The 18,953-nt window shown below is 46.4% G+C and overlaps 1 protein-coding gene across 2 annotated transcripts in view; it reads left to right on the forward strand.

Moving 5' to 3' along the window:
* LOC143761249 (cytochrome P450 2J4-like) overlaps positions 1-18,953 on the forward strand; it is a 64,308-nt gene that overhangs the window by 30,184 nt on the left and 15,171 nt on the right. Inside the window, exon 7 of one of the 2 annotated variants that reach the window (XM_077249091.1) lies at positions 16,057-16,244. The exons of the other annotated variant lie outside the window; for it this stretch is intronic. Within the exon in view, the coding sequence (XP_077105206.1) occupies positions 16,057-16,244 (188 nt within the window). The remainder of the gene's footprint in view (positions 1-16,056; positions 16,245-18,953) is intronic. 2 annotated transcript variants of the gene reach the window in all.

Here is an 18,953-nt window from a genome sequence, read left to right on the forward strand (position 1 = left end):
TCAGAACTCTTTGATCTGTTCGATTTAAAGGGAAGTGCCTACCCCCTCACCTTAGACACCTGCAGCAGCAGAAGTCTTCGAAGGAAGGGCCAGTGGTCTCATGGTATCGTCTCTTGAAAATACCGTAGAAATACATCTACCCACACTCGTCGAGTGCAATCAGATACCGTCCAATAAGGAAGAGATCCCAATGCCGGAAGCTGCTATTCATCACCCTCACCTGAAGACAATAGCCAGCAAGATTCCAGCTCTCAATCACAATGCAGAAATCCTGATTCTACTTGGTAGAGACATCCTCCGTTTACACAAGGTACCACCAGCAAATCAACGGCCCTTAAAATGCACCATTTGCTCAGCACTCCAACCTAGGCTGGGTTATCATAGGGAATGTCTGCGTAGACATAATGAAGAGACCTAACGCTATCTTCTACAAGACGTACAGTACATCTTGCCAAATGCAGCACTCATTTCCAGCCATGCCCACATCATTACTGGGTGAAAGAGAAACTGAGCGACACCAAGTGGCGACGGCTACCACTTGACGATGCGAACACAGACCCTCGTTGGCACGATGACCTTGGGTCAACGGTGTTCAATTTCACAAGTGAAGACGACAACAAGTTGGCACCCACAAGAGAAGACAAAGAATTGGTAAGGCTTATGGACAAAGAATTTGCTTAAGACTACTCCAACAGCTGGGTGGCTCCATTACCTTTCATTCTCCAAGACCAAGTTTGCCAAACAATCTGCAGCAAGCAACAGCAAGGTTCACTTCTCTAAAGCACACTTTAAAAAGAAGGCTGGAGATGGAAAGACATTTCATCGATTTCAAACATCTTTGACAGAGATTATGCATGACCCACACCACCACTGAAGGAAGGAGAAGAATGTTGGTACCTTCCATCCTTCAGGGTCTACCACCCTCAGAAACCTAACCAGATCAGCGTGATATTTGACTTCAGTGCTCAGCATGAAGGCATCTCCATCAACAACTTACTTCTTACTGGACCCAACATGAACAACAGTCTCATAGGAGTGTTGATTCGATTCAGGCAGGAACCTGTGGCTATAATGGCCGACATCCAGCAGGTGTTTTTTATAGTTTCTACTGTCTTCCTTCACAATGAAGCAATCTCAGGTTCCTATGGCACAAGGGCAACGACATCCACGACGAGGTCATAGACTACCAAATGAAGGTACACGTCTTCGGCAACAGCCCTTCAACTGCTGTAGTGATCTGTGGACTGAAACGGGCAGCCCAGGAAGGGGAGAGAGAATATGGATGTGATAATCATCAGTTTGTAGAGAAGAACTTCTACGTGGACGACAGGCTCAAGTCATTATCCTTGAGTGGAGAGGCTGTCAATCTGCTCTCCCAGACACACGAAATGCTCTCTTCATCAAATCTCAGGCTCCACAAGATTATCTCCAACAGTCAAGAGGTAATGGAAGCATTTCCATCTGAAGACAATGCCGCGAGTTTAAGAGACCTCGATTTAGGTTCTGATGTCCCACCGATGCAACGCAGCCTCGGTGTGCTATGGGATATTAAACAGGATGCATTCACCTTTCAAGTGTCACCCTATGAAAGGCCATTCACTAAACGAGGAGTCCAATCTGTCATAAACAGTATCTACTATCCTCTTGGGTTCGTTGCACCCGTCACCATTCAAGGCAAGATACTGCTAAGACAGCTCACCGTCTGAAAATACCGATTGGGATGCTCCGCTGCCATCCCAGAAACAACAAAGATGGGAGGCCTGGGAGAAGTCACTAAAGGTCTTAGAACAACTCCAAGTCCCACGTTGTTGTTCTGTAAAATCTTCAGTTTGCGCCAGAAGAGAAGTCCACATTTTCTCTGACACGTCTACAGAAGCCATAGCCGCTGTAGCTTATCTGAAGACCTCAGGAACACACAATGAAGTGCACTGTGGTTTCATTCTGAGTAAGGCCAAACTAACCCCTAAACCTGCACACTCAATACCAAGGCTTGAACTCTGTGCCACAATATTGGCAGTAGAAATCGTTGAAGTTGTGAGAGATGAAATGGACATCGTAATTGATTCCTTTTGTCACGGTTCCACCTCTCGGGGTGTCTGGGATGCAGTTACCGACAGCCCGGCTGTCCAATCTGGTACAGGGGCGTGCTGAAGCTGTCAGTACTTTGATTGACTGCAGGACCATCCAGTCTGGTTCAGGGGTGTGCTGAGCTGTCTGTCTGTTATTGACAGCTCGACTAGCCAATCTGTGTCTGGGAGGCATTGGCTGTCTCGGGTGTTCACTATCCTTGGTTATGCCCATGCCTACTTAACTGAGCAGCTTCTCCCAGACCACTGCCAGACGTACATTCATCTTGTGAGGTTTGTGCTGTCCTGTGCCTTGAGTTTTATATGCTTGATCTGTTGCCTGACTTTGGACTTCGTTCTGATCATCTGCCTGCTTAACCCCTTTAGCTCTGATCCATTATCCTCCCGTTACTCTGACCTTGGTACGTTACCTGACTACACTTTTGTCTTTTCCTTCTGTTTATGATGTACCCTCCTGGCTTCGGACCTTGGACTCCCTGACCACGCTGACTCACAGCTTAGCCGTGATAAGTGACTAGCGTCACATTACGTCTGGCCGCTACATTTTTCTTTTTCGTCAGTATGGATCCTGCTCACATGCTTTTTGACCAGGTGGCGAATGCAGGCAGGACAGGATTGCCAGTCTGGAGTCATCACAGTATCAGTTGCAGGGTCAGATAAATAACTTGATGAAGACCTCCCAAAGCCCCCCTATTCCGAGAGTGGCTGTGACGTCAGTATCCTCTGATGTACAGTTGGTCTCTCCCGAACCTGTTATATCCCTCCCTGATACATTTTCAAGAGAGAAAGACCAGTTTAGAGTATTTAGGGAGGGCAGTAAGTTATTTTTTACCCTGCGCCCCCTGTCATCAGGGAAGGAGTTCCAGCTGGTAGGAATAATGATGTCCCTACTGCGAGGGGGTCCTCAGACCTGGGCATTTTCTTTGTCCCCTCAAGCCCCAGAATGGTTTTCCGTTTATGCCTTTTTTGACAGTTTAGGTCTGATCTATGACACACCCGACAGAATCCAGGTCACTGAGGCTAAGATCATGAACCTGACACAGGGGGGTCGCACAGCTGATGACTACTGTACTGAGTTCCGGCAGTGGTCCACCGAAGTTCTATGGAACGATGCTGCTCTCAGATGCCAGTTCCAAAGAGGTCTTTCCAAGACACTCAAGGATGTTCTTGTCCTCCATGGCACCTCTTGTTCTCTGATAGAGGCCATGACTCAGGCCATACGAACGGACTGCAGAATTAATGAGAGATACGGTGAACAGCAGGCCGCATGTTATACTTCCCCGGAGCAGGTCCCGAGGTTAGAGTTGCCAGTCTTTGTGTTGCGGAGAGAAGACGGAGACAAGATCATGGAATCAGTCTATACTGTGGTCTCTCTGGACATTTTCTTAAGAATTGCCCAACTCATCCTAAAGCCACCAAACAATCAGTAGAACATCTGAGTTTGGGTGACGACTGAGGAGGTCACTCAGACTCCCAGGTACCTTTTTCTTCCTATGGCAAAGTTCTGATAAACATGATGATTTTCTTTGAGAACCAGGTGTTGGTGTTCATTGACTGTGGGTCTGCTGCTAACTTTATTGATTCGGAACTGGTTCTGAAGTTAGGGTTTGGGACAGTTAGTTTAGAAAGACCCATTCAAATCATCGCCCTGGACAAGACACTGTTAGCTCACAATTTGGTCAATAGAGCAACGGTGGATTTCACTCTCCAAGTGGGGGCACTCCACTCTGAATCCATCTCCTGTTTTGTGTTGGATAATTTACCTGCTGGATAGGTACTGGGGTTTCCATGGTTGCAGACACAAAAATACAGTTATTGATTGGGGTCTGAAGGAGATTGTGAAATGGAGCCCCAACTGTTCTAAGGAATGTTTAGAAAATGTACAAATATGCTCCGCTAGTCTGGAGGGTCTTTCAGGGTACCTGAAGGACTTTGGAGATGTGTCCTCAGAAAAATAGGCGGAGATACTACCTCCCCATCGTCTCTATGATTGTACTATTGATCTTATCCCTAGCACCAAATTGCCAAAAGCTCGCCTTTACAATTTGTCAGGGCCTGAGCGGACAACCATAAAAGAGTATGTTAGTGAAAGTTTACGGAAGGGTCTTATCCGTCCTTCCTCCTCCTCCGTAGCTGGTGGATTTTTATTTGTTAAAAAGAAAGATGAGGCTCTCCGTTCTTCCCTTGATTTCTGAGAACTAAACAAGATCACGGTCAAAATACCTACCCATTTCCACTCATCCCAACCTATATAATCAGCTTCTGGGTGCCAGGGTGTTTTCTAAACTTGATCTTAGAGGGGCTTACAATTTGTTATGTATCCGGAAGGGTGATCAGTGAAAAACAGCGTTTTTAACGTCGGAGGGTTTGTTTGAAAACCTGGTCATGCCTTTCGGATTATCTAATGCATCTGCTGTGTTTCAGAATTTTATTAATGATATTTTCTCTGATTGCATTGGAAGATTTGTTGTAATATACCTCGATGACATTTTAATTTTCTCGCCAGACCTGGACACTGACCAGGAACATGTCCGTGTGGTTTTACAGTGATTGAGGGAGAACTCTCTGTTTGCTAAATTAGAAAAATGTTTTTTTTTCTGTTCAGGAAATCTCTTTCTTGGGGTTTATCTTGTCAGCAGAAGGGTTTAAGATGGACCCTGGAAAGGTGCAGGCCATAATTGATTGGGTTCAACCTCGTGATCTTAAGGATTTGCAGCGTTTTCTGGGATTCATCATCTATTATAGAAAATTTATCAAGGGGTTTTCACAAATTGCTAAACTACTTACTGACCTTACGCTTAAGGGGGCGAATCTCAAAGTTTGGTCGCTGGGTGCTATCAGGGCTTTTGAAGGATTAAAAGAGTGTTTTATGTCCGCACCCATTCTGATCCAACCTGATCTCCAAGAACCGTTCATTGTTGAGGTGGATGCTTCGGAGATCGGAGTGGGGGCAGTCTTATCACAGGGGCACAAAACTCTGACTAATCTGCGTCCATGTGCTTTGTGTGATGCAACCTCCCCCAGGGGGTGCAGGTAAGGGGGACAAGGTAGCCCTCACCGTGTAGCACCACAATGCAAGGCGCAGAGCACCACTAGGAGGCAGCAGAGTGGTCAGACAGGCCGGTCCACAACAAATAGGAGACGAGGTACCAGAAGTAACAGAAGAGCACGTAGTCAGAGATAAGCCAGAAGTCAGAGCCAGATGGGAGCGCGGTGTCCAAAACGTGAGACGTAAGACGAAGTCGGGGTACAATCCTGAGAGTCAAAAGCTGGTCAGGGAATGTGGTACAGAGACGGAAAACAAGAGATGGGGTCAGAGATCAGGCCGAGTCATACACTGTAGGGAACGGGTCTAATGCAAATAAGGGAAGTCAGAGGCAGAAGGAACACCAGGGTATCAGCTGCTCTAGCCAGGAAGCATGAACTATTTCTGACACCAGCCAGCAAACTAAAGAAGACTTAAAAAGCCCAGCCAGCTCCAAAACGAGGCCGAGGGGATTAACTCCCACATGACCTGTCCAGAGAGGAAACCGCAGAAAATAAACTCCAAACTGGATCATGACAGTACCCCTCTCTCCATGGGGTGCCACAGGACCCCCAGACTTCCCTGGACAATGAGCGTGAAAGGCCCGGACAAACCGATCCACATGGACTGAATGCGCTGGCACCCACGACCAGTCCTCAGGACCGTAACTTTTTCCAATGGGCTAAGTACTGAAGTGAACAGTGGAACATACGAGAATCCACCACCCGTTCCACCTCAAACTCTGTCTGGTCATCCACCACAACAGGCAGCGGGTGCGAGGGAGATTCCCCTGAGGAAGGCACTGACGGCTTCAAAAGCGCCTTGTGGAACACATTGGGGATCCGCAATGACGGAGGCAAGCGCAGACAAAAGGCCACAGGATTAACCACCTCTAAAATTTCATAAGGGCCAATAAACTTGGGACTTAGCAGAGGGAATCCTCAATCTTATATTCTTGGTGGATAGCCATACCTTATTCCCCACCTGGCAAGCCGGCCCCACAGAACGTTGTTTATCTGCAAAAAATTTATATTTGCCCTGAGCCTCCCCAATGTTTCTCTGAACCTCCCTCCAGACCCCCCTCAACCGTAGAAAGGCCGAATCAGCCCCTGGATACCCGAATCCAGCCGGTAAAACTCATCAAAATGCGGGTGACACCCATAGTTGCAGAAGAATGGGGAAGTACCAGTGGACTGATTTACATGATTATTGAAAGCAAATTCCGCCATGGGTACCGCAGAGCACCAATCATCCTGTCTAGATGTGGCAAGACAACGCAATACCTGCTCCAAATACTGATTGGTCCTTTAAGTCTGACCGTTGGTCTCAGGATGGTAGCCCGATGAAAAGGTCAGACTGATAACCAGCCTTTTACAAAAAGCCCTCCAGAATTTTGCCACAATTGCACCCCTCTATCAGACACCACACTGAAAGGCACACCATGCAATCGGACCCCATGCTCAATGAATAGTTTTGATAGAGTCTCAGCATTAGGAAGACCCAACAATGGTATAAAATGTGCCTGTTTACTGAACCTATCAACAACTACCCAGATCACGGTTTTGCCATTAGAGGGGGGAAGATCGGTGATAAAATCCATGGACAGATGAGTCCACGGTCTATCTGGAATTGACAGTGGCACCAATTCCCCGGCCAGCCATTTAAGGGGGGTTTTTGCACGGACACAAGTTTCACAAGAGGACACAAACCCAGTGATGTCAGAAACCAATGAGGGCCACCAAAACAGCCTAGTGATGGCTTTACACATGGCTGAGATTCCAGGATGACCCCTTGGGAGGGGTTGGAGGGACCGGGACTCTTCACTCATCCTATGTAAGCAATATTATTGTTATTTGTTGTAATTTATTGTTGTTAAATAGCAGCTCATAGTAAGCATGATTGGTGTTTGAGGCTGTGTATGGTGCAATTGCTGTAAGGTGGCATGCATGCAGCCTCGGCCCCTTGCTTCATACTATGGCAGGTACTGTCTCATTATACCCGCATTAGGCTTCTTAGGAGCGATAGACATTGAGCAGGTTATTTATTGAGACATATATGTACTTCATTGTGTTACTAATATATAATTTGCACATGTGGATGATAGTGATTAGTAACCTTGTGAGTCCCTCACAATCTGAGATAGACCAGTTTTTTAGTTTTTTTGTTTTTGTTTGTGTTTATATATGGGATAAAAATAAAAATTGATTGTTATACTCTATTTATGGTGTGCTTTTGTCAGTTTCATTGCTGCTTGCAGCATGGTATGATACTGATTGTTTTCTACTGTAGGGAACAGGTCTAATACAAATAAGGGAAGTCAGAGGCAGAAGGAACATCAGGATATATGGGTCAGCTGCTCTAGCCAGGAAGCATGAACTATCACTGACGCCGGCCAGCAGACTACAGAGGACTTAAAAAGCCCAGCCAGCTCCAAAGCGAGGCCGAGGGGATTAATTCCCACATGACCAGTCCAAAGAGGGAACAGCAGAAAACAAACTCCGAACTGTATCATGACACTTTTTTTTCTAAAAAATTTTCACCAGCAGAGAAATGATGATGTTGGGAATCAGGAGTTACTTGCTGTCAAATTGGCCTTTGAGGAATGGAGGCCAGGGAAGGCCGTGTCTGATAACGGTACAAACCTGGTGGTGGCCCTACGGTGAGGCAAGCTCACACACATGCCTTGCATGGCTCACATCCTCAACCTGGTGGTGCAGCGTTTTCTCAGCCACTATCCTGGCCTGGGTGAGCTGCTCCAGAAAGCATGTAAGCTTTGTGCTAATTACCGCCGTTCGCACCCCTCTGGTCATCGACTTGTGTAGCGCCCCCACTGTCGCAGGGCCGAGGGGTACCCGGTACCGGGCCTCTGAGTCTCTGTCCTGGGGTTGTCACGGTGGCTAGACCCAGTCCGTGACCCTGCTGAGGGGCGTACAATGAAGGTGGAGGTATGGGATGTCGTTATGGTGCGGTGAAGTGCCGGTCGCGGTAAATAACGAGGACACCAGGTTGCAGTCTCTTTACCTCTTTACTGAAGGTTTCAGGATCCTCAATCCGGAATACGGTTAACCGGGCCGCGCAAGCCTGGCCGGTCCGATGGCACATCCAGAGCTCCCTTTGCAGGTGGAATCTGTGCCTACCTTCTAGCGCTTGTGTGTTGTGTTCCTCCCCTGCTGTGCTTACGGGATAGTCCCCACAACTGTTGTGTCTGTTTCTCGTGTTCCCTCACAACTTGATTCTGATGTTCTTCCACGTCCCCCAGATCTTATGGTTAGGACGCACCCGTATGACAGGGAGGCTCGGAGCTCTTCCGGGACTCTAGCGTCGCCCCACTCCTGTTGTTACCCCCCCTGTATCTTCCTAGGTCAATTGGGTGAGACAGCCCGCCTATAACTGACTGTCCTGCCGTAGGTTTGAAGTTTGGCCTGGAGCTCTATACTTCCTCGGCGTTTCGGCCACTGGTTACGCGCCTCAGTAGGATGTTGCCTCGTCTTACAGCACGACTCCTACTGGTATTCTCTTTGTTGCGTTGATCTCGTTTCTCACTCAGCACAATAAACCTCGCTTCTTGTCCTTTCTTGGGGTACCGCCGCTTTATCGTGCAGGCGCGGTCCCGTAGCGTTCTCTCTGTTTGCTAGGCCTCTGTCAGGATCCCACCCCTGACAGGGACCCCTCCGAATCTTCCCCCTACAACACCCTCTGCCACAAGGTGTTGCCTGGTTCCAACCCAGTCAGCTTTCTGATCTAACTTCCTATCCAACCCCCAGTTTTACCAGACTGTGAGGAGTGGCCTAATGCATAGTGCCCTTAGCTCCCCCTGGAGGCCAGACTGTGAAATGTATTGGTGTCTGTGATACCTGGTCAGATGAACTCCTTCAGTGCCATCAGACGTACCATAGCCCCCCTTAGTGGCGGAGCAACAGTACTGCAATGACCAGGACTCTGGGGCGCTGCACTCCCCCCCCCGGTTAAATCCAGTACTCCTGGACTGGGAAGAAAACAACAATACATGTCAGCAAAAAGACATACAATTTTTGAAATGCAATAACAAGTAAACTTTAACAGAGCTTCCCTTTATGGGAGGCGAGGACACTTCAACGTTACAAACATGGTTAAGTATTTAAGTAACATACTATAAATAACTTCTTTTACCCAACCGGGTATTCTACTAAGTGCAAATTTTTGAACAATAATTTAACTTTGCCTTTAAGGACGTACTCGCTGAATCCACTAAAGACCTTCTTACAAAACATTATCAGGCTAATCAACTTTTCTGCATTCTCCTTCTTTACATCTGCAGGACCGCCTGTCCTATCTGCTCCAGGCCTACTGCCTCTCCTTTCTGTTACAGGACCGCACCTTTCTGCCCGGGCCTACTGCCTTTCTACTACTATACACGGTATAGAACTTATCATCCATCTTTCAGTTCAGGATTACTGAGCCATCTCTGTATGGCTCCTAGGAGGACTCACTGACTAACCCCGTACGGGTTCACTTTCTGTCCTCATTCTTCTATCAACATCATTAAACATTTCTCACAATCAACTAGTTAGCTACATTTAACTTCTTCTTTCAAGACATTATTGCCATTTAACCACCTTAAGGCAACACTGTTCATAAGTGCAATATGTGAACATCCCCTTTAAGAGGGGACCAAGTCTCTATGAGGTAGTGCAACTTCTCAAGCTGCAAGTCTGTTCGCAGTAAGGACTCCGGTGCTGGTTCCAAGACCAGTGTCTTCGCAAAGAGTCCTTTCCTTGTGTAAAACCAGTAGAGAGCACCTTTAAGAAGGTGCAAACTATGTACAAAAAGTTTGTAATCATGCATTGTTCATGATTCAGCAGTTCTTTCAATGATGAATAAACAGGAAACAAAACAAAAAGCAGAAGAAGGGATCCCGGGTAAACAAAGGGATCCCTTTAAGAGTTACCCTGATCGGGTTTAAAGCAGCAAAACATCAGGAAGACAAACAGTTAACTATTTACATATCCATGGCATCGAGGTTTACTCTCGCTCTGGCGGCCGTAGCTCCGCATAGACCTCGCTCGGCAAGGTGGTCGGCGAGATCGGGGCCTTTAAGAAGTGCTCCATACCCGTGGCCCGATCCCAGGGTGTAAGGCGCCGGAGTCTATAGGTCCCAGGGAGAGGGGGTGCCGTGACGGGGCCTATCAGCAGGTCCTCTGCTGGCGGGGCAGGGTCGTTCTTAATACCTGCTTCAGATGCGGTCCCTCCGGTGCCGATTTGCTCCGTCTCCGCTGGGATCTGGAACGCTGGTTGCAGGGCCTTGCGCTGCGGCGTTGTCCTCTCCGTTCGCAGCATCTCGCTTTTCGGCAGGGCATTGCTTTCTGGCTTTGGAACGCTGGAACTTCTTTCTTGCTCCGGACCAGACGAGGCTGCCGACAGATGTCTGGTGAGGCTCCCGATGATGGTCTTCTTCCACCCGGCCTCAGTGCTCAGCTGCGTCCGCAGGAGTTGGTGGATCAGCTCGTCCGCTCCGGTCTGCAGGAGGTCAGCATCAACTGTGGAGGTCTGGCTGCGGTGCCTCTCCGGGTAGCTGGGGGAGTCCTCGGCTCCGACCCCACGCTCCGGCTCTGGGCGGCTGGCCATGGCGTCCTCCATGTCACTGACTTCTTCTTCCTGGTCCTTTTCCTGCTCTCTCCTCCGTGGGCGGTTTCGTTTTCTTTGTCTCTGCCCACCATTGAGGATCAGGAGGCGGATCTCGGCTGCTGACGGACACGTCCTCAAGGGGCCGAAATATTTAGACTGGGCGGCCATTGTCTTTCGCGCTCTTCAGCTTGTTCACGCCCACTTCCACGCCCTTCTTCTTCTCCTGCGCTCTCCTTAGCGCTGTAATGGCGGCGGTTTTGGCGGGAACTTTTGGCGGCAAGTGGCAATCCACAGTCTTTGCAATAAGTCACAGTCCAAGCACAATAAATCACAGTTCCAAGGCACACATGACCTAATTCTTCAGGCTTAAGTAGATCCTGTTCGTGACGCCAAGTTGTAGCGCCCCCACTGTCGCTGGGCCGAGGGGTACCCGGTACCGGGCCTCTGAATCTCTGTTCTGGGGTTGTCACGGTGGCTAGACCCGGTCCGTGACCCTGCTGAGGGGCGTACAATGAAGGTGGAGGTATGGGATGTCGTTATGGTGCGGTGAAGTGCCGGTCGCGGTAAATAACGAGGACACCAGGTTGCAGTCTCTTTACCTCTTTACTGAAGGTTTCAGGATCCTCAATCCGGAATATGGTTAACTGGGCCGCGCAAGCCTGGCCGGTCCGATGGCACATCCAGAGCTCCCTTTGCAGGTGGAATCTGTGCCTACCTTCTAGCGCTTGTGTGTTGTGGTCCTCCCCTGCTGTGCTTACGGGATAGTCCCCACAACTGTTGTGTCTGTTTCTCGTGTTCCCTCACAACTCGATTCTGATGTTCTTCCACGTCCCCCAGATCTTATGGTTAGGACGCACCCGTATGACGGGGAGGCTCGGAGCTCTTCCGGGACTCTAGCGTCGCCCCACTCCTGTTGTTACCCCCCCTGTGTCTTCCTAGGTCAATTGGGTGAGACAGCCCGCCTATAACTGACTGTCCTGCCGTAGGTTTGAAGTTTGGCCTGGAGCTCTATACTTCCTCGGCGTTCCGGCCACCGGTTACGCGCCTCAGTAGGATGTTGCCTCGTCTTACAGCACGACTCCTACTGGTATTCTCCTTGTTGCGTTGATCTCGTTTCTCACTCAGCACAATAAACCTCGCTTCTTGTCCTTTCTTGGGGTACCGCCGCTTTATCGTGCAGGCGCGGTCCCGTAGCGTTCTCTCTGGTTGCTAGGCCTCTGTCAGGATCCCACCCCTGACAGGGACCCCTCCGAATCTTCCCCCTACAACACCCTCTGCCACAAGGTGTTGCCTGGTTCCAACCCAGTCAGCTTTCTGATCTAACTTCCTATCCAACCCCCAGTTTTACCAGACTGTGAGGAGTGGCCTAATGCATAGTGCCCTTAGCTCCCCCTGGAGGCCAGACTGTGAAATGTATTGGTGTCTGTGATACCTGGTCAGATGAACTCCTTCAGTGCCATCAGACGTACCATAGCCCCCCTTAGTGGCGGAGCAACAGTACTGCAACGACCAGGACTCTGGGGCGCTGCACTTGCATCTATACAGATGTTTTTGTCCATGCCAGTTAACAGGTTGATATGCGATGAGCCGATATGGTGGAATTCCACTCTGCATATGTTGCAGTGACTGTGGCAGCAGCAACGAGCCCTGACACAGTATGTCATGGTGTAAAGCCTGGGCCAATGCAGTACGGACATGGCACATATCACGTTTACAGAGTGGGCACAGATTAAGGGCCTCTGAACCCTTCTGCACAGTTTTGAAATGGCTATTAAGATGGTTAACACTGACGCCGCCATCATCAGCATCACGTTTCCGGTCATCTATATGCTGGAGCAGACTTTAAATAGCCTGCGGGAGGAGATGGTGGTCAAAGAAGAAGAGGAGGAAGCAGAAGAGACTGCGAAAGGGATAACATTGTCTCTAAGTTCAAGACTGTCGTCACACAGGCGGGTGCCAAAGAAGGGTGGATTACTGCGATCGAGGGGGGCTGATGATAACAGTCAAACTGTTATGGAAGGTGCAAGATCCAAGGAACAAATGGAGGAGGAAGAGGTGATGGGCGAGCAACTGTCAGATGAAGAGGATAATCCTCCCCTCTCTGTTGTTCGTGGTTGGTGGGAGGAGATGGAGGAAACGAGCCTCATTATTACCAAGCCACCAACACAGCATGGTCTTGGACCTCATGGTAGAGCCCGACATATGAATGCCTTTTTGCTGCACTATCTGCAACATGATCCCCGCACAGTTATGATTAGGAATAATGCTGACTACTGGGTTGCCACTCTGTTATATCCATGTTATAAAGCCAAATTTTGCCAGATGATTCCCACCCTAGAAAGGGACCCGCAAATGCTGGAGTGTCGAAACACACTTTTATACAACCTTAAGAGAGCTTTTCCCCAAGAAAGCAGTGAAGCACACAGTTCGCATCGCAGCTATAGACTTCCAACCTCCGGCACATCAATTCATCAACGCCAAAACATTATCAGCAGCAGCAGTGGTGGAAGTAGAAGAAGCAATTTCTGTGAGTCCTTTGACACTTTTTTGACCAACTCATGCACCAGTACAACAGAGTCCAAGTCTTACACGTGGTGAACGAATGGAGAGGATGGTGCAGGAGCATCTAGAACTGAATATCAATACCATCAGGGAGGGTTTGGACCCTTTCACACTTTGGTCTTCCAAATTGGATGAGTGGCCTGAGCTCTCCTCACACGCCTTGAGGTTTTATTGTGCCTGGCAGCCAGCGTTCTTTCAGAACGTGTCTTCAGCGCTGCTGGTGGTGTCCTGACCGATAAGCGCATACGGCTGTCCCTTGAAAATGTAGACTGCCTAACTTTCATCAAGATGAACGAGTCATGGATCTCCAAGGACTTTTAAACCCCAATCGCAGACTAGATGATATTGCATTTTTTAGTGTGATGCCTTAATGTCACGTAACTGCACTCTATGATATCTTTAGTGTGGCTTCTGTGCCTGCTGCCGCTGATGTTAACACAAATTTGTGGAAATGTGAACAGTCATGGTTGGTCTACATCTGCTGGGTTACATGTAATGGAAGACGTCTCGGTCCCAATTATGCTATTTCTATTCTCGTGAGTTATTCCACTTCGGCGGTGTCGGGCTCTCATTTCTTTAAATGTGAATACTCCTTGTTGGGTTTCCATCTGCTGGATTGGGTGTAGTGAAAGACCTGTCGGACCCTATTATACTATTTCTACTGTGGTGAAATTGATGCCACTTCTGTGGTGTAAGGTACTCATTTCTTTAAATGTGAACACTCCTTGTTGAGTGTCCATCTGCTGGATTGGGTGTAGTTGAAGAACTGTCGGTCCCTATTCTACTATTTCTACTGTGGTGAAATTGATGCCACTTTGGTGGTGTCTGCCAATAATTTTGGGAAATGTGAACACTCCTTGTTGGGTCTCCTTAATACGTGTTGCCTGTAGCAGTAGGCCGCCGACACCGTCAGGCCTCCACTTCCTTGGACTCAACTACCTGTGTTACTATCCTAAAATTTTTCTGACAATGATAGACTACAAAACTGATATTTGTCCCACCTGAGTGTGGCTCAGCATGAAAGCAGGTAGAGGTGTTGCATGTGGTATCAGAGCTCCCAGCAAAGGGGCCCTACACCACTCCCACACCTACCTCGTCTTACTGTGATGTTCAGTTGAAAGCTGTTAATGCTGTACCTCATGCCTGGCTGATTGCTGCAGTGCCATGCTAAAATCTGTACTGTGGGTGAAGTGAAGCCACTTTCCTGGTGTCTGTCCCTCATTTGATGCATTTTGGCAGCATTTGGGGCCGTTATAAGGTGTTGTGCATACATTTGTTTTTGCCTCCCATTGACGTAAATGGTGTTCTGTTATGTTTGGCGAATATTCGACGAGTTAATCGGCGAATATTGCAAATTTGGCGATCGTAATCCAAACCAAACATTGATATATTCGCTCATGTCTACTCAAGACCATTTTTTTTTTATCTTTCCTCATAACTAGGATCCTCCATGCTCCTTATCAGTTCTCTGGTTCTTATTTGAACTTTTAAAACTCCAGTACATCGTTTCTATGAATTGGCAGCCAGAACTGAACTGCATATTCCAGATGAGGTCACACTAACGCTTTGTAAAGTGATAGTACCATATCTCTGTCTCGCGAGTCCATGCTTCTTTTAATACATGACAATATCCTGCTGGCCATGGAAGCCGCTGAATGACATTGCATGCTGTTATTTAGCCTGGGATCTACAAGTACTCCCACATCCTCCTCTCCTAGTTTTACTTCCTGCAGAACATATGCTGCCCATGTATTATTATTGCCTAAGTGCATAACCTTAAATTTATCCATATTGAACCTCTTCTGCCAAGTGGACTCGCAAACACTCACTTTGTCCAAGCCAGCTTGAGACTACTAAAATCTCAATATAAAATAATGATAAAATATAATGTAGATGCTTAAATAGGGCCTGTCAAACTTTACATATAGCTACACAGAGTCTCAAAAAAAGATTACAATTGTAAGACCCACAGTTGTGTTTTAGAGCTTTTCCTGGTTTTGGTTTACAAACGCTGATGAAACAGTGCCGTAAATACTGAGCTGTGAATAAGCCCTGCAGGAAAGCTGTCACATGCGGACATCACCATGCAGTGACCCTTTACTCCGCAGATTTTTGCTTGAAAAAGGCTTAATCTAGCTGAAACGTTGCTGAAAACAATCTATATCCACAGGGGTCGTGTTTTCCTTTTCTTTTTATTGTTTTTTACTGAAACAATTTGTATCCACAAGGGTCATGTTTTCTTTTCATGCTGCATATGACAATAAAATTTCAGTTTGAGTGCTGAAGTTCTTGGTTAATTTTTCTGATACTACTTCTTCAGAGCACCAACATCTTTTGTGTCAGTGAGCACCCCTTAATCATTGGACACATTTAAAATGGTGTTATGGATCAGGATGACATCAGAAGATTGATGTATAGTTTTGTACATAAAGATTCAATATAACTTGTATTTCATTTATTGATATCCCTTTCTGTGAATTGGTGGTCCTGTTTTGTAACTGTTCAGAATATCAGGTACTGATTAGGAACACCAACTAGACAATAAGCACAGAAAAAGGAGGGATTTTTATGAATAAAAATACATTTGTATCCTACAAAACTGCTAAGCTGCCCCTGTTCTATACCATGGTGCCCACAGATTGGTACTGCATGCAAAGGTAACTGGTTCCCTTTAGGTATATATACATTGTAAATAATTTAAATAATTAAAATGAATACATATGTGTCAAACTAAACCATACATACTGGATACTGACTTGCTACATGTTCAAATCACAGAGAACATACATAGAGAGTTAGATCAGGTTCTTCAGGACTCCTCTGCCATTAAATATGAAGACAGGAAGAGACTTCCTTACACCAATGCAGTGATTCATGAAATTCAACGTTTTGGAAATATTGCATCTACTGGAACCATGAGAAGCAGCATAAAGGACATTACTCTTGATGGTTATTCTATTAAAAAGGTAAGTCAAAAGGTGAGGTAATACTGAAACTATGAAGAAAACCTATCAGTAGCAGATATATTTGGTATCTCCGGAAGCCTTGAATCTAATGTATGAAGGTGTCAGAGAAAAATTGTAAAATCCATAAAGACATCTCCAGAGAGGAGACATATCACCCTCACAATGAACATATGGGATTAATTATAATTGTGGAAGTGAGAAAGAGATGACCCTTCAAGCGCTATTGAAATAGGACCTCTTGCCATGAACAGGTAATTACCACAGGGGATTTGATGAGTCAACGAGTCTAGGAATTGTGCACTCAGAGGCGGAGAAGTATAGGAGATTCCTCTGTTCAAAAGATTTATCTCAGACTTTCTGGAGACAGTGATCAGTGATGAATATAGGAGTTTGTATTGATCCGATATTTATGAGAGATATATTTTTGGTGTTGTAGCAAAGGGACGAACATAATGCATTCACTCACATCACCGTAAGGTTGGGTGAACGCCTCCAACTTAAGAACAGATGGATGATGCTATCCATGCCATATTTCATCTCTATAGAAAAGTAAAATCTTGATAGGAAACATGACAATGATATCTCCCGCCTGGGACCTCAAAGGGTGAAGATATCATAACAGTTGGGGATCTCATAAACTTCTAAAATACCTAGCACATCCCATGACCAGCCCTCATTGAGCTCACCAAGGGGAGGTATGTGAGCGTACCCATGATCTAATAAAAATCAGACTTTGGGTTTTGGTCTTTTATCAGTCCTGCAAGGTACAGCTAGCTGTGGTTCTGTCCATTCTCTTAAGGAGTACCTCCCTTCATTAAACTCTGAGCCATTTCCCTGACACAGGTGTAGTGCTTTTCTTTTGTTATCCCTTTTATTTTATGTGATTGTATGTACTTTATTGTTTTGTTCCCATTTTGTAACATCTTTTTATATTTTTTATAAATACTGCCTACTTTTCCTGACTAAATATATAAAATGTAATAGCTCTGTTCCTCTTGCTCAGTAAACCTCATCCCTCATCCATACACTACCTGTAACAAGTGTCCAATCGGCCTGTGTAAACGATTGGTGGTGCCAGATAGAAGTTCCTTTTGTTATTGTGGAGTTGGCAGTTTTCATATATTTATTCCATGTGTTGGAATTGAGGTGTATATACCATACCATAAGGTGCAGCCATGTCCATCACTCGTCAGTTAATTTCATAATTGTCATGACGATTGGTGGCAGCAGAGTTGCGTCCCCTGACAAAGTGGTGGGATCTGCATGATCCCTCCGGTGTTCCCCTGACAAACTGGTGGCAGTAGTGGGATCTGCCCGATTCCCCCTGCTGTTCTTCCTGACAAATTGGTGGGATCTGTACGATTCCCCTTGCTGATCTCCCTGACAAATCAGTTGCAACCGTGGGATCTGTATGATCTCTCCGGTGTTCCCCTGATAGAAGGGAAAGACAATTCCCGGTTTTGGACTTTGATAACTGAACTAATGATCCTTGATCCAATAATCTAAAGGAGTGATTTTTATTTCACAACGTGTTTCCACACCAGACTGGAGTATTTCTCAAGTGTAAAATCCAACTGTACTGAGTACTGTACAATTGGTATAGTTGGTTTTTACACTTAAGAAAGACGTCAATCCAGTGTGAAACGCGTTGTGGAATAAAAACAGCTCCTTTAGATTATTGGATCAAGGATCTTCATTTTGGTTAGCAAAGCCCAAACCTCGAATTGTCTTTTCCTTCAAACATCCTGGTGGAGTTCATCCCCCAGCCACGGGGCAGCAGCAACTGTTGTTGACCTTTTACAGGAGTGGTGCCTACACAACTGGCTCACGTGAGCACATTAACTGGATCTGTTTCATCTTTATATAAGAGAAACACCCAATTTTTATCTGTGAATTTAATGTACTGTACAAACAGCAAAATGCAAATATTTTCATTAATCAGAAAACTCAAATAAATATTTTTGACATTTACAACTATTAAGGATTATGCTCTAGATGCAGAATGCTGGTAAGCACGGGAAGCATCTGCTGTCATTGCAGACAGACGCTTCCAATGCTTTACACAGATCTGACAGCTGGGTGAGATCATCCTGCTTCACCTTTGTCTGCATGCGATCACTTCATATGCTTCCTGTACTTACCAACATTTGGCACGCGCTTTCAGAACTGTGTAACTGCAGGGTCCACCTCATGTATGCTGTGTACACCTGAGGGACTAATTTTTATGATACATGGAACTGCCCCCTCTTTGATGACAGCTCTGGCTTCAAATGGCCAGAGAACGGTGGAGATGGATGGAAAGCAAGTAGGTGGGAAGGTGTATTGTAAATTATTGGCCCCGCCGTGATGCACTGAGCGCCTGTACTTGGCTTGAACAGTCATTTTGTGCTTACAGTCCCTTTAAAACTACTAGCTTATTAAGTGTACTGCCTTGGGAATCCATTCATAGGGTCAAGACATTTGACATGGTAATTTCTTTGCCTCTGCCCCTTTTTTTCTAGTAATACAAATATTTCAAAGCATTATTAAATGTCTAGTTGATTCATGCAAATTTTTCTTGATTTTTTTTTGTACGTTATTATTGTGGATTAAACTGCGCTTATATTGATGACGGATCCAAAGGATACGTCATGAATTGTTCAGTCCCGGACAGGAAGATTATTATAATGTATGTAAATTGAGAGATACACTATAAGTAATATGTATTTT

Source organism: Ranitomeya variabilis, chromosome 1 (genome assembly GCF_051348905.1).
Source record: "Ranitomeya variabilis isolate aRanVar5 chromosome 1, aRanVar5.hap1, whole genome shotgun sequence".
Taxonomy (NCBI): Eukaryota; Metazoa; Chordata; class Amphibia; order Anura; family Dendrobatidae; genus Ranitomeya; species Ranitomeya variabilis.